Genomic DNA, 13,530 nt, shown 5'->3' on the forward strand with positions numbered 1-13,530 from the left:
ATAAAGTGTTACTAAAATGTATGATTAAATGGTAACACTGAAATAAAGTATAAAAGATTTTGATGTTAACGTTTATGTATTAAGAAAAACAGTAGCATTGTTCAAAGTCATCCAAATTTTAAAACATTACACAAATCTTTTTATTTTGTTGTAACCAGATTAAACCTTGACTCTGACTTGTGATGAGAAATGATTATTTAAAATACATCAGCAACCAATAAAGTGCTACCTATAGGAGGCCACTAGATGGCTAAATAGACATCTGCAGTGAAGGGGGAACAGTTTTATTGTGCTTATAGAATAGCTTTTGAGCTGGCAGACATGTTCTGCTCTTCTCCAGATAAACAAAAGGTTTTTTCCTGTTGGGTAAAGCTCCTTGATCATTTATAATGAGCTAACAGTCTTACCAGTTGTTATTAGTAATTATCTTAATTTATATGAATTCAGTATGGTTAATAATATTGTTTTCAAATGCTTCCTTTTGCATTAATTGATTTAATCCTATAGATGAGGAAAATGTCTTTGTGGCATGCAAATAAACATGATTGTGCTCAGTGCCATCAGGAATTGGAAAAATCTGAGCAATAACCTTAAAATGTTATGTGGCAAAAAAAAAAAAAATAAACTGCAAATCTGGGAAGATAAATACAATAATCAAGACTAGATTAATAACAGGGCAATAATCAGGAATAAACTATTGCAAAACATATTTGTGTAGAATAATACTGTATGACCTGTCAAGACAATAAGTAAAGCAAGAGATTTTCATTCAGTGTCTTGCTGCAGTTCTCTTATTAGCTCAGAAGGAAAGATCTGCTAGACATCTGAATAGATGGCAGTATTCACAGCAGTTTTGAAATCTAATTTTTGATGAAGTGTTTTACTCTTGAAAAATTAAGGCTTGGTTGTGTATTTTGCTTCCCCATCCCCCTTCTAAATGCCCTCCCGCTCCCCGGGGAAAAGAAAGAAGATGAGAAAAAGGAAGATGATTTGAAGTGAATGATTCTTGATCTATTTCCAAGGCAAAAGCAACCTTCCCCCCCCAAAACCTACTCACCCTATACTTCACAGTTCCTCAGTCACTGCAGGGAATGTCAGTACTAGCTTTTTTACCCAAGCCAGCTAATTATATAGATAGTCTTTGGAAAGTTAAGATATATTAAATCTTAATGTCTGTGGTGTAGGCATTTTGAAATTTGGATATATTTTCGCATAATATGAAGGTAGAAAACACAGCATAAACCTACCTGTTTTAGTAAGATTTTTATCTCATTAACTACTAGTGTCAGAAGAGAAAAGTATTTTGCTTTTTTGATGTAACTGATGTAGCTTGCTACCTGATTTTTATCGCTCTAATTACATAACTAGGTATTGGAAGGACTGGAAGTAGGCAGACTCATACAGATGTTAACTCAGTTAGACTAATCTGTCAAGGAGTAAATCTGGGATATAAACATAGCAACAAAAAAATACCTTTGGGAATTTCTCATTTCACTGTCAAATTTTGCATCTGGCTTTTGGGGGGATGGTTAGTGTGAAATTTCCCCTTTTCTTCCAAATATCAGATTAGCCTCTTGTGAAGATATGAGTGAATCTACTTTAACAGCATTAATATTGTGTAACAGAATCATGCTATGTGTGGGAGGGGGCTTAATGCTTACAATCTATACTGGCATGATAAAGCCTTTTATCATTCTACTAAGCAATCAGATTAAAAAACACAGGGAAGTGATGGTTTGATAGTCAAAAGCTGTATTAATAATATTTCTCTTATTTTGACAGAATCCTGATATGGAAGTGGATGAAAATGGAACCTTGGATCTAAGTATGAACAAACAGAGGCAGCGAGATGGTTGCTGTACCATTTTGACACCCCTGGAACCAATGTCACCACAACGACAAGCTGTGATGAATAACCGGTGTTACCAGCTGAATGAAAATGACTGCTGGGACTTGCCAGTGGACTACACTAAAATGAAGCCCAGAAGGATAGATGAAGATGATTCCAAAGAGATTAATGTATGTCTTTTCAACTATGGGTTCTCTTTGCAATCTGACTGTTTTAATTCATTAGATTTATAAAATAAGAACAGGAAGAGGAAACACAATGTATAGGTAATATGTTCCTGACAAGAGGACTTTTTGGTTAATCTTTCAAAATACATCATGTTGGCACACATCTGATCAGTGACTAACTTCCATCTGACAACATTTGAACCACAAATGTGAATCATGTTTTCTAACAGCACTGTCTTGTTAACAAATATTTTCTTGCGTGAAGATGTTCTAATTTTCCAGATCTACCTTGTTTCATCTGAACAACTTGGCATAACTTTTTTTCAATGTTGGTATCCAGTTTTTACCAGCTTTTAGGACAAGATATTCTTCTCAGGTTAAGAATCAAAAGTGAAGGACAGAATATTTAAGTGTGTTTATATACATAAATCTACTCAAGGAGCATGAACAGACTACAGTATAACTTTTCCATTAATTTAGTTTACCTGGAATTTTGTTCTCAAAAGGCCTGATCCTACATTCTTTATGCATTCAGAACAGCAGGAAGAGCTTTGGTGTCCAAGGGAGACATGCTAAGGCCTTTATACCATAGCAATCAAATAAACTTGTAAACAGAAAGACGTAAATAAAGAAAACTTGCTCCATAGTGAATTTAGTTTAAGTTTCAAAGCTTGTAATATGAGGCAAGTGTTTTCAGTCACCTCTCTGAAACAGTGGTCCTGAAAGATGTCAGCTGCTTTTTTGGGAGGAAAGGGGGGAGGGTGATGTTTGTAATTTGTCAGGTTTCATTTCTTGTTTGCTAGCATGTTAGCCAAATTTATCCCATTGTAATCTAGACACGAGTTTACAATCCCAGACTTTATATAGCAATATTTTTCTCTTACTTGATCTCCATTATAATATTAGAATTCTTATCAACTATACGCAGCAATATCTCTCTCCAATTAAAATATAGGATGATACGATTTACAAAAGCAAACTTAAAACATGCAATAAAGTGATATTTCTGCTGAAATCAGTGAGGGCTTTGCCATTGACTAGTTAGGGACAGGATTTCTGTCATCTAAGAAATGGGAGATATTAAATACAGCATAGCACATTGACTTGAAACAAGCAGAATAATTCTTTATTTCCGTTGCTCACAGCACCATCTGCAGGAGTTTCTGCATCAGTGCTTTCTGCCACATTTTCTTCACTTCTGAAATTAATGCTTAAATTTCAAATATAAAAGGTTAACTCCATCTGTAAATTTAATTACAAAATTATATTTTGCCAGACAGATCCACGGAGGTTTGCCCTAGGTTATGACACTATATATGTGTTTAGCAATTGGTTGCTAACATCATTCCTGATTCATCTTTTGGGGGAATGCTTAACCATTTAAGAACATTACTGAAGTTGGCATTTTGATGGATAAGATACTATATTTAGGCTTTGTTTGTCTATGGCTGTGGTTTGTAAAAACTCGTGACTTTGGAAAAAGTATTGATTCCTGTGAAAGAGAGTAGTAGTTCACTGTCAGAGACAGCTGCTGATACAGTTGGGAATAGATACCATACAAGAGAGAATATCTGACTTTTGCCTCTTTCGCCTCTAATTAAATAATATAATTCTTTTTCATGTGTTCTAAAGTGTGCATTGAAATGTACAAATACTATATGAACATCTAGCATATGGGGGGAAAAGTAAAATGTAATTTGTTCTGATTTAGTGGGAATAATGGAGTAGATATGTCTTATAACTGTACATAGCATTCTTTTTGTGTATATTTCAGCCTCACGTAAGTGGGACTAATCTCTGTGTGCTTGCCTGCAGCCAGAAGACTTGGATCCTTTCCAAGAGGCACTTGAAGAACGAAGGTATCCTGGTGAAGTTACAATCCCAAGCCCTAAACCCAAATACCCTCAATGCAAAGAGAGCAAAAAGGATTTAATAACGTAAGCATAATGTGAGGTGAAATTATTTTTTCTCTTTCAACCTTTTTTCTATCTTTTTTAAACAAACAAGTACATATATGCCTTGCAGTATGAGCATGCAACATTTGCAGCATATAAATGTTTCCAACTGCCAGTTAAGTAAAGTGATAAGCTAACATGTATTTGCTTGTTCTTAATGATGCTATATTGTATTGAGACGCCATTTTCATTTGATGCTGTTCATTCTGCAGCTTTTTGGTAGGATGCTTAAATCCCCTTGCAGTCATTGCAGCTAAACTGGAAACAATGAAACTTTTAAAAGTTTTTTTTTTTTTATTTTTTTAAACATACTTACTATTTTGGCTGTTTTTGTTTTTGTTTGGTGGCAGATGTCCAACACCAGGGTGTGATGGGAGTGGTCATGTGACTGGTAATTACGCCTCACATAGAAGGTGTGACTTCATTTTTTTCATGGTGGATTCTGTCTTTTCAATTTATTGTTTTCAGCTTACCTCAACAATGCTGTCAAAGTAAAAATGTTGAACTATGTGTTAACCCTTTGAGTAATATATGTTGATATTAAAAGCATGCTAATTTGTGTGTTGTATAAACGTCTTTTATTTTTAAATAGACTACTAAAAATTCCAAAGTTTTCTTACTCTTTTCAGTAGTTAACCCAGGATAATAATTTTTTTTTACATTTTACAATTTATTAAAAACTAAAAAAAGGTAATTTACATTATATAGTATGGGAAGTAACATTTATATCTAAATATATTCAGAGGGTTAACTATATTACAAAATTCAGTATTACAGCACTTGCCCCATCGCTTTTCCGCATTACAATTTTTAATTTTTATTTTTTATGTTGTGTTTGTTTGGGAGCATTTAGCTTTTAAGAAGGTTGACTTATTTGGATCTCCTGCCATGTCTTACAGTCTGTCTGGCTGCCCCTTAGCTGACAAAAGCATTCGAAGTATGCTGGCCACAAGCTCACAAGAACTCAAGTAAGATATAAACAAAATCATTCTGTTTACATATTTATTTGCTCAGCTATTATATATAATTATGACAGATGCTAGTAATGCTATTTGGAAAAGTATTAGGTAATACATTGGAACAAAACCTTGCTTGGAATTTTCACAGAAATTGATAGTTCCATGCAGTTATTCAGTCGATCAACAGGTGTGTTTCTTTGGCTTGTTTGTTTGTTTGTTTGTTTGCTTTGGGGTTTTTTGTGCAAAGAGTATATGTTAAGGATGGGCAACTTCAGAAATTTTGCAGTCCCCCTCAGATAAGCATCCACATTTTTGGAATCCCTATTCAAAGTTTATTTAAACTATACAAGTCTTTTGAAGTTGTCAGTCTGAGCTGGATGTAGGAATAGACTGATGAAATTAGTCTGATTCGGAAACTGGCAAAGAATGTACTTGACTATTTCAGAACCTCAGGGAAGGTTGATTTCCAAAAAAATAATTAAAGGTCCATGCTTATGTGTATGGAGAGGTAGGAGGTTTTTATGGAATCTGAACTAGTTTGCGTTGTTCTCTCCAGGTTTGTATCACTACTATCAGCCTAATACATTGCCTCATTTAACCATATTTTTCTAGAATTTTCTTTGCTATTCCTCTGTATTCTTTCTCTCTACAAAGTAATGATTTCCTATCAATAATTCAGAGTTAAAATTGTAAGCAATACACATTAGTGTATTAACATATTATGTTGAATTATTTAATTAAAATATAAAGAAAATACTGAAATAGGATCTTTTAATATTGAAAGCAATTACATATCTTTATATATGGTTAGTTACTCTATTCTTATATTTTAAAAAATTAAAAATCTAGATAATACAACTGTTCCTTATGAATGTAGGGAGAAGTCCTACCAAGAATTTTGTAAACTCCTTCAGAAATATCTATATTCTGTTTTGGTAAAGCAATGTTACTGATCCAAATTTACTGTTCCCCTGCAGCCAGAGCTTTGGTTAAAACTATGCTCCTGGACAGGCTGCAGAATTGGATAATTATGTGATATTCCTCAACATACACGAAATACATAGTATAGGGGGACAGATATTTAAAATAAGGAGGAAAGAATGGAAAGGGAGTCTGGAACTGAACAAATACTTGGTGATAATTCCTGATCATGATGAGGCGTATTCCAAACATTATTGTGGGGAGAGAAAGAAGGGTCCTACTTTCCCATAGTATTCTTTCCAGCACGTGACTAGGAGTTTCTTCAGATTCTTACATATATTGTTGGAAGAACAAACCCTAAAGCCCAGGAAATGTTTCACAGAGTCAGATACTAAGGCAGATTGCTCCCTAGATTGTCTAACATAGTGAATTCTCCTAGGGGTTGAGAAACACATTTTACCTAATTTCAAATCCACTCCAAATTCACAGGTTTGAATGCTCAACTCAAATGTTATTGAGAATCCCTTCCACTTCAAGACTTTGAGATGTGTGGGAGCAGCAAGGGGGCATGGAGATAAAAAAAAATCAAATGAAAGCAGAGAGTGAGAAATAAAGTGTGGGCAGAGATATTGCTGGACTGTGAACCACATGATGATGTTCATGAAGCTATCTGCAGCAACAGTGGTTGGAGGCATCATGCCTACATGAGGCAAGCACAGACATGCTGGGGGAAAAGGGACAATGCATTTACCACAGGTCATTGCTGCTGCTTTAGAAAAGGTGCAACATACAGAGACCCTGCTTCTGCTCATGTAGTATTAATTACAATACTACAAAGAAGCTCCTTCTTATACCCTGCCACTTCTTCTTCCCTCCGAAGCATCCCAATCTATTTGCCCCGGAAGATTTAGTCTAACCCTACCAGTCCTTCAATTGCCTCCACTCCTGCTTTTTTTGTCCAGGCTGTCTCTTTTCCTATTCTGGTCTCCAGCCATCCCCCTCTCATGTTTCTTGTCCCAATATCCCTCCATTGTCTTCTCATCCAGTCTCTGTGTTTCCCCATTTCAGTTCCTTTTCCCAGGTTCTTTGCCCAGCCAGTGCTTGTATCTGTCCATACTTCTTCTTCATCACATCTATTTCCCCACTGACCACTTCCTCCCTTGCATCTTCCTCTTTATTGTTTCCCCATCCAAATCTCTACTCCTGTCTCCCAGCTTGTTTATTTTTGCCCAGCCAGCCCCAGTTTGCTTCTCACTCCATCCCCAGCCAACCTTCAATCTCAGTCATACCCTCTTCATAATCTTTTTCCAATCTATTCTTTGGTCTGGCTTCTGTCCCCCTTGCATTTGAATCTGGCAGCTACTTGAGCCTAACACACAGAAGGCATTTAGCATACAGGAGAGACAGTTCAGATGCCTGAACAGGACATGGCCTTCAGCAGCACAGACCTGCAATTGAAGGGAAAACCTTGCTCAGTCCTGGGCAAAAGCATGCTCAATATAGATGGAATCATCAGGGAATTTAGCTGCTATTGTCTATTAAGTCCCTACTGAGTATGAGTGAACTTCAATTTTGAAAGGCTTATAACTCCAGTCAGGTTTAGACAGGTTTTCATAGGGGTGCACCAGGCACATTCCTGACCCAAAGGGCACCCCAAGTTCAAACATCAAGTCTCTGCTCTAAAAAATGCGTACACTAGAATTTTTCAAAGAAAAATGACAAGAATGTTTTAGCATGTCGAAAACAACATATTTTTCCTTAGCATCATACCTGGAAACAACTAAACTGCATTGGATAAAACATTCCAGGAAAGTTCAGACACCTAGCATTGAAATTTTCATCTAATGGGTTAAAGTTTGACAAAGTTAGGAGAGTCTATGGACATGATATACCTTGACTTTAGCAAAGCTTTGGATACAGTCTCCCACAGTATTCTTGCCAGCAAGTTAAAGAAGTATGCATGAATAAATGGACTGAAAGGTGAATAGAAAGCTGGATACATTGTTGGGCTCATTGTGTAGTGATCAACTGCTTGATGTCTGGTTGGCAATCGGTATCAAATCAGTCCCAAGGGTTAGTTCTGGGGAAAGTTTTGCTCAACATCTTTATTAATGATCTGGGTGACAACACTCAGCAAGTTCACAAATGACACTAAGCTAGGGGGAGAGGTAGATATGCTGGAAGGAAGGGAAAAGGTCCAACGTGGCCTGGACAAATTGGAAATTGGGCCTAAAGAAATCTGATGAGGATCAACAAGGACAAGTGCAGAGTCCTGCACTTGGAACAGAAGAATCCCAAGCATTACTACAGGCTTGGGGGTTGAGTGGGTAAGCAGAAGTTTGGCAGAAAAGGGTCTGAGGATTACAGTGAATGAGAAGCTGGATATGAGTCAACAGGGTACCCTTGTAGCCAAGAAGGTTAACAGCATACTGCAGTGCATCAGTAGGAGCATTGCCAGCACATCTAGGGAAGTGATTCTTCTCCTTTATTCCGCATTAGTGAGGCCACTTCTGGAGTATTTAATCCAATTCTGGACACACACACACCCATATTACAGAAAGGATGTGGGCCCATTGGAGAAAGTCCAGCAGAGGGCAACAAAAATGATTAGGGGGCTGGAGCACATGACTTACGAGAGGAGGCTTAGGGATTTGGGGTTGTTTAGTCTACAGGAGAAAAGAGTGAGGGAGGTTTGATAGCAGCCTTTAACTACCTGAAGGGGGATTCCAAAGAGGATGGAGAGAGGCTGTTCTCAGTAGTGAAAGATGCCAGAACAAGGAGCAATGGTCTCAAGTTAGAGTGGGGGAGATCTGGATTGGATATTAGGAAAAACTTTTTCATTAGGAGGGCGATGAAGCACTAGGACAGGTTACATAGAGAGGTGGTGCAATGTCCATCCCTAGAGATTTTTAAGTCCCACCTTGACAAAGCCCTGACCGGGATGATTTCGTTGGGAATGGTCCTGCTTTTAGCAGGGGGTTGAGCTCAATAACCTCCTGAGGTCTCATCCAACCTTATTATTCTATGATTCTATGAGTCTGAAAATGTGATGTGCTCGGCAACCTTTAAAAACGTTCTCATGCCCCACCTGTAATGTATTGATCATGTGATCAATTAATATAACATTCGCTTTTGATCTATCCTGTTACTGCTACAGGTTGAACCTCTCTCGTCTGGGACTCTGGTCTGGCAACTTCCCCGAAATAGTTAATTCGAATTAAGCTAATTCAAAATAACGCACCTATACACAAAAATTATTTCGAAATAGCATTTTGCTATTTCAAAATAGCATGTCCACACTGAGTGGACCATGAACCGAAATTAAGGCTGGCCAGAACCAGTGCCGACAGGGCATCAGGTTAGGACTTAGTGTGTGGGTCTCCTGACTGAGCCTAACTGAGCTCTGTGCTTAAAGGGACCCTATCCCCAACCCGGACAGACAGTTTTCAGGGTTCCCCACTTGCTTGTCCCCCTCGATGGGGGACAGCAAACCTGTCTTGGAGAACGCTGAGTGCCCGCACTTGGGACACCACAGAACTCGGCCACATGGAACCAGAGCTGCCCCTGGGCATGCCGTTGCATCTCGTGGGGTTGTTGCCATCAGCCCGGCTGCACTTGCTGCAGGCTGCCATCCGGGGGTCCATCGGGGGACTGTCAGGATCCGGGAGGCTCTGAGGGAGAGCATCCACCCCGAGGAGCCCTCAGAGCCACCCCAGTCCTCCCCACTGGAGGCTCGTGCTCCATTCCTCCCTCATGTCCTTCCACTTAGCCCTCTCTAACCCCCCTTCCTGATGTCAAATAAAAGACACGCATGTTCAAAAATACAAACTGGGTTTATTGAACAAAACTGGGGGGGATGAACCTCTGGGGAGACTGGGAAAAGGAGGTGGGAGAGGGGAAGGGGAAACCTGGGAGGAGGGAGCTGGAAGGGAGAAGCAAGGGGAAGAAAGAGGAGGAGAAGCTCAGGGCTCAGGGTTGAGGGTCTCGCCAGATCAACTTGACTTTCATGCTAACCTGCTCCTGGGTTCGCATGTGGCCTTTGATGGCCAGACTGGCAGCTATCCTGCCATAGACGGCTGCATTCCTCTGTCTAGTGCGGAGATCATGGACCTTGGGGGCATCCCCCTCAAACCTGAATACGGTCCATGATCTCCACCCTGGACCAGGAAGGCGCCCGCCTTCTCCAGCCCCTGTCAGGCTCCTGGGAGCTGGCAGACTGCTCCTGGGGAGCGGTGGAGGGCTGGCTGCAAGTGGCTTGCTGACTCATGTTTTGGGGACCACTGGGTCAGGGGCCCCGGTGGCCACTGCTGGCTCTGGGCTGGAAGGCTTGGAGCTGGCACAGGCACTGCGGCCAGGGTCTACCCCTTTAATGGCTCCAGAGCTGGGGGAGAGGATAATAAGTTTTCCTGGTTGTGCCCAGAGTGGCCGCCAGGGCTCCCTGGGAAGGGCTGAGGTCCCCTATTTCGAATTAAGTGTCTACACAGCACTTAATTTGAAATAGCTATTTCGAATTTGGCATTACTCCTCGTAAAATGAGGTTTACCAAATTCAAAATAAGGTCTCCACTATTTCAAATTTATTTCGAAATAGCAGTTTGCTGTTATTTCAAATTAACTTTTGTAGTGTAGACATACCCTAAGGTTTTTAAGAAATAAATAGCATCAAAACGGGTAGATATTGGGGACTTGAAATAATTTTGAGGACTTAAAATGGACAAAGTAGTATAAGCATCCAAAGCCTTTCATGGCTTTAGCACTGTCTGTTTTAATTATTATGTTTATTTTAATGAATTTTGTGTCTCACTGCCATAGGGTCCTATAAATGCCATAGATCAGATTGGTAGCATCCAGAACAATTTCCAAGATATGAAGTAATATTTTTACTCCATGGTGAATAATAGAATTAGTCAAAATCTTTCTTGACTTCCACACATTCCAGTAGCAGTGGCATACTAGAACATTTCTTACTGATGCACACCATGCAGTTTATATGAATCTCCAGCCACACAACATCAGAGTTTAAAAATATTTCTTGGAAATAGAACTTTATCCAATTTAAAATATTACCTCACCCCTGTCTAGAATTCTGCAACCACCAGGGCTATAGCAATACTGCATACATCGGTGTTTCTCAAAGTGCTTCCCGCAGTTTTCCTTGGCTGTAAATGGTGAACTGCAGCCAATGGGAGCCGCAAGGCTCCATGGCTGCAGAGTCAGTAAGTAAACAAACCATAGCATCCCAGTAACAACACATGCACAGATCAGTAGAGCCCTGTGTGGATACAAAATTGGTGTCCACATCTACATCTGCAAAAATGATCTGTGGATATCTGCATCACATCTATAGGTGCAGATATCCATGGATATGAAGCAGATATTCACAAATGTAAAGGGCTGTATAGATCAAAGCAAGTGAAGGGTGTTAAAGAGTTTGGTCAATAATCTTCACTACCAAAGGAATTTCTTAAGTTCTTAGTACCCAGTTACTGGCATTAACAGAGAGGACTTCCATGCATTTAAGTGTCTCTAAAGGAATTAACATCCATGATTTTCTAGTATTAAGATACAAAGATGTAGTTTTGTAGAAACTTGACTTCTTTCTTAAAAGACAAAGATATTCTGGATTGAGTAGTATACCTCCCTATGGTACGAGAGCAATTAGTAGTAATAGTTAAAAAGTTTAAGGTAAAAGAAAAAATTTCAGTTGTTAAATACAATTTTTAATTTTAGTCTAATTTATTGTTCCCTAAGGCTATGTCTAGCCTACATGCTTCTTTTGAAAGAAGCTTTTTCAAAATAATCTTTGGAAAAAGCTTCTTTCGAAAGAGATCGTCTAGACAGCCACCACTTTTTTCAAAAAAGCAAGCCACTTTTTCAAAAGAGAGCACCCAGGCAATCTGGATGCTCTCTTCCAGGTAATCTGGATGCTCTCTTTTGAAAAGCCCTGTTTGGGTTCTTCCTCGTAAAATGAGGTTTACAGCTGTTGAAAAAACCGCCATGTTCTTTTGATTTAATTTTGAAAGAACGCGGCAGCAGTCTACATGCAAGTGAAGTTTTTTTCAAAAAAAGGCCACTTTTTTTCGAAAAAACCCTGGAGTCTAGACATAACCTAACAGTTTCAATAACTTAACAAGTGCAGTCTTGTAATGTTATGACCTTTTTTTTGAGAGAGAGAAACAACATTCCCTAAAGTTTTAGAAATAAGTGAAAAGAAAAACTTTACTTTTAAATTAATTAGTTGATTTAAAAAGCAGTAATTTGAACAGTGGATAAACCATCCAAACCAAACCAGTCCTCTTTCTTTCTGTGCCCTGTCAGCAACAGCATCTGTACAACAGTGAGTTTAAGGAAATACAGTAGTACTTTCAGGTGAACATTTTTATAAGACTCTTTGTAGTTTGCCTATGCTATTTAACTTTATTGCTCTAAGGTCATTTTTCTGCCAAAGACTCATGCATGGATACTACCTGCAATAGTCTTCCAATCCCCAAATGCCTCTGCCCTAAGCAGAGTTTCACTACATGAAATTGTCTTCAGGGAATGGGGAATAGGGAAGTGGAATTCACTGTCCTGACCCTCTAGCATCTTTAAGAGAAGAAGGCATTCTCATTATCATCCATGTTCTGAAGCCCCAGGATTTCTTCTTTCTTTGTCTCTCTCCATGGTAGGAAGGCAAGCTTGGGGGTGGGACCATTTTTTCTGTTGTGAAGGCAGAGGACCTTGTGGTTTCCTTTCCCTCATTCCTATGTCATTTTTTGCCATAACTTCCATATTGTCAGATACCCAACTTCTACACCCCTCCAACTATGTCTTTCCATCTCCATGGGATTTTCCCATTCCCCTTATCCCAGGGGTGGGGAACCTTTCTTGGGCTGGGAGCCACTGACTCACAGAAAAAGCAGTGGGCTGCACACAAGTGAGAAGCAAAAAAAAAAAGCTCTCACTGATTAAGACGCAGAAAGACACTCCCCATATTCCCCTTGCACACCAGAGTCTGGGGTGGGAGCAGGTTAATAGATTTTGTGTACTCTAGCCCCATGGGGGAAAGGCAGGAGAGATGGAGCTGCGGGAAACTCTGGATCCAGACAAGCTGAGGGCCACATCCGGCCCCCAGGCCTGAGGTTCCCCACCCCTACCTTATCCCTTTCTCCTCCTTCCATCTGTGATGTCTTGTGAGTATCTCCATCTAACTCCTGAGGAGGGGAGACAAATGGGCCATTCTGCACCTTTCTGTATCTCATCAACCCCTGTCAATTTCTGGAATCTTGGGGAAGAGGTATTAATTGGAGTGGAGAAAGGGAACATGGGAATGAAAAAAGTCCTGTTTGACACATGCCTTTGGTTGATTCGCACAGTGACCCCTATTGGCAGGAGGCAAAATTATGTCTATTGATATTAACACCTGAGGGAAAAAGATACCTGACACTCCCAGCCAAAATGGGGCATTTGGCAGGCCAGCAGTAAATACGGTGCTTGTTCTTGCTTTTAATTATTCATACTAATTAGAGGGCATTTGGAAATTTTGGGCCAAAACACCCAGTGACTTCAATTACCAGGAGAAGATTGCTTTAGTGGGAGCTAAATAAGTAAGGACTGAGTAAGGGCAGTAGGATTTGGCACGGAACACGTAATTTCAGAATAGTTAAAACCTGGGCCCTAGTTTCTGTAATACTGGCCCTT

At 39.5% G+C, this 13,530-nt stretch overlaps 1 protein-coding gene across 1 annotated transcript in view; it reads left to right on the forward strand.

Moving 5' to 3' along the window:
• The window catches only part of MYT1L (myelin transcription factor 1 like), a 418,337-nt gene that overhangs the window by 327,463 nt on the left and 77,344 nt on the right, over positions 1 to 13,530 (forward strand). Inside the window, exons 14-16 of the mRNA XM_075923554.2 lie at positions 1,783 to 2,019; positions 3,832 to 3,953; positions 4,871 to 4,939. Coding sequence (XP_075779669.2) covers positions 1,783 to 2,019; positions 3,832 to 3,953; positions 4,871 to 4,939 — 428 coding nt within the window. The remainder of the gene's footprint in view (positions 1 to 1,782; positions 2,020 to 3,831; positions 3,954 to 4,870; positions 4,940 to 13,530) is intronic.

This window comes from Pelodiscus sinensis, chromosome 3 (assembly GCF_052426305.1).
Source record: "Pelodiscus sinensis isolate ZL-2025 chromosome 3, ASM5242630v1, whole genome shotgun sequence".
NCBI lineage: Eukaryota > Metazoa > Chordata > Testudines > Trionychidae > Pelodiscus > Pelodiscus sinensis.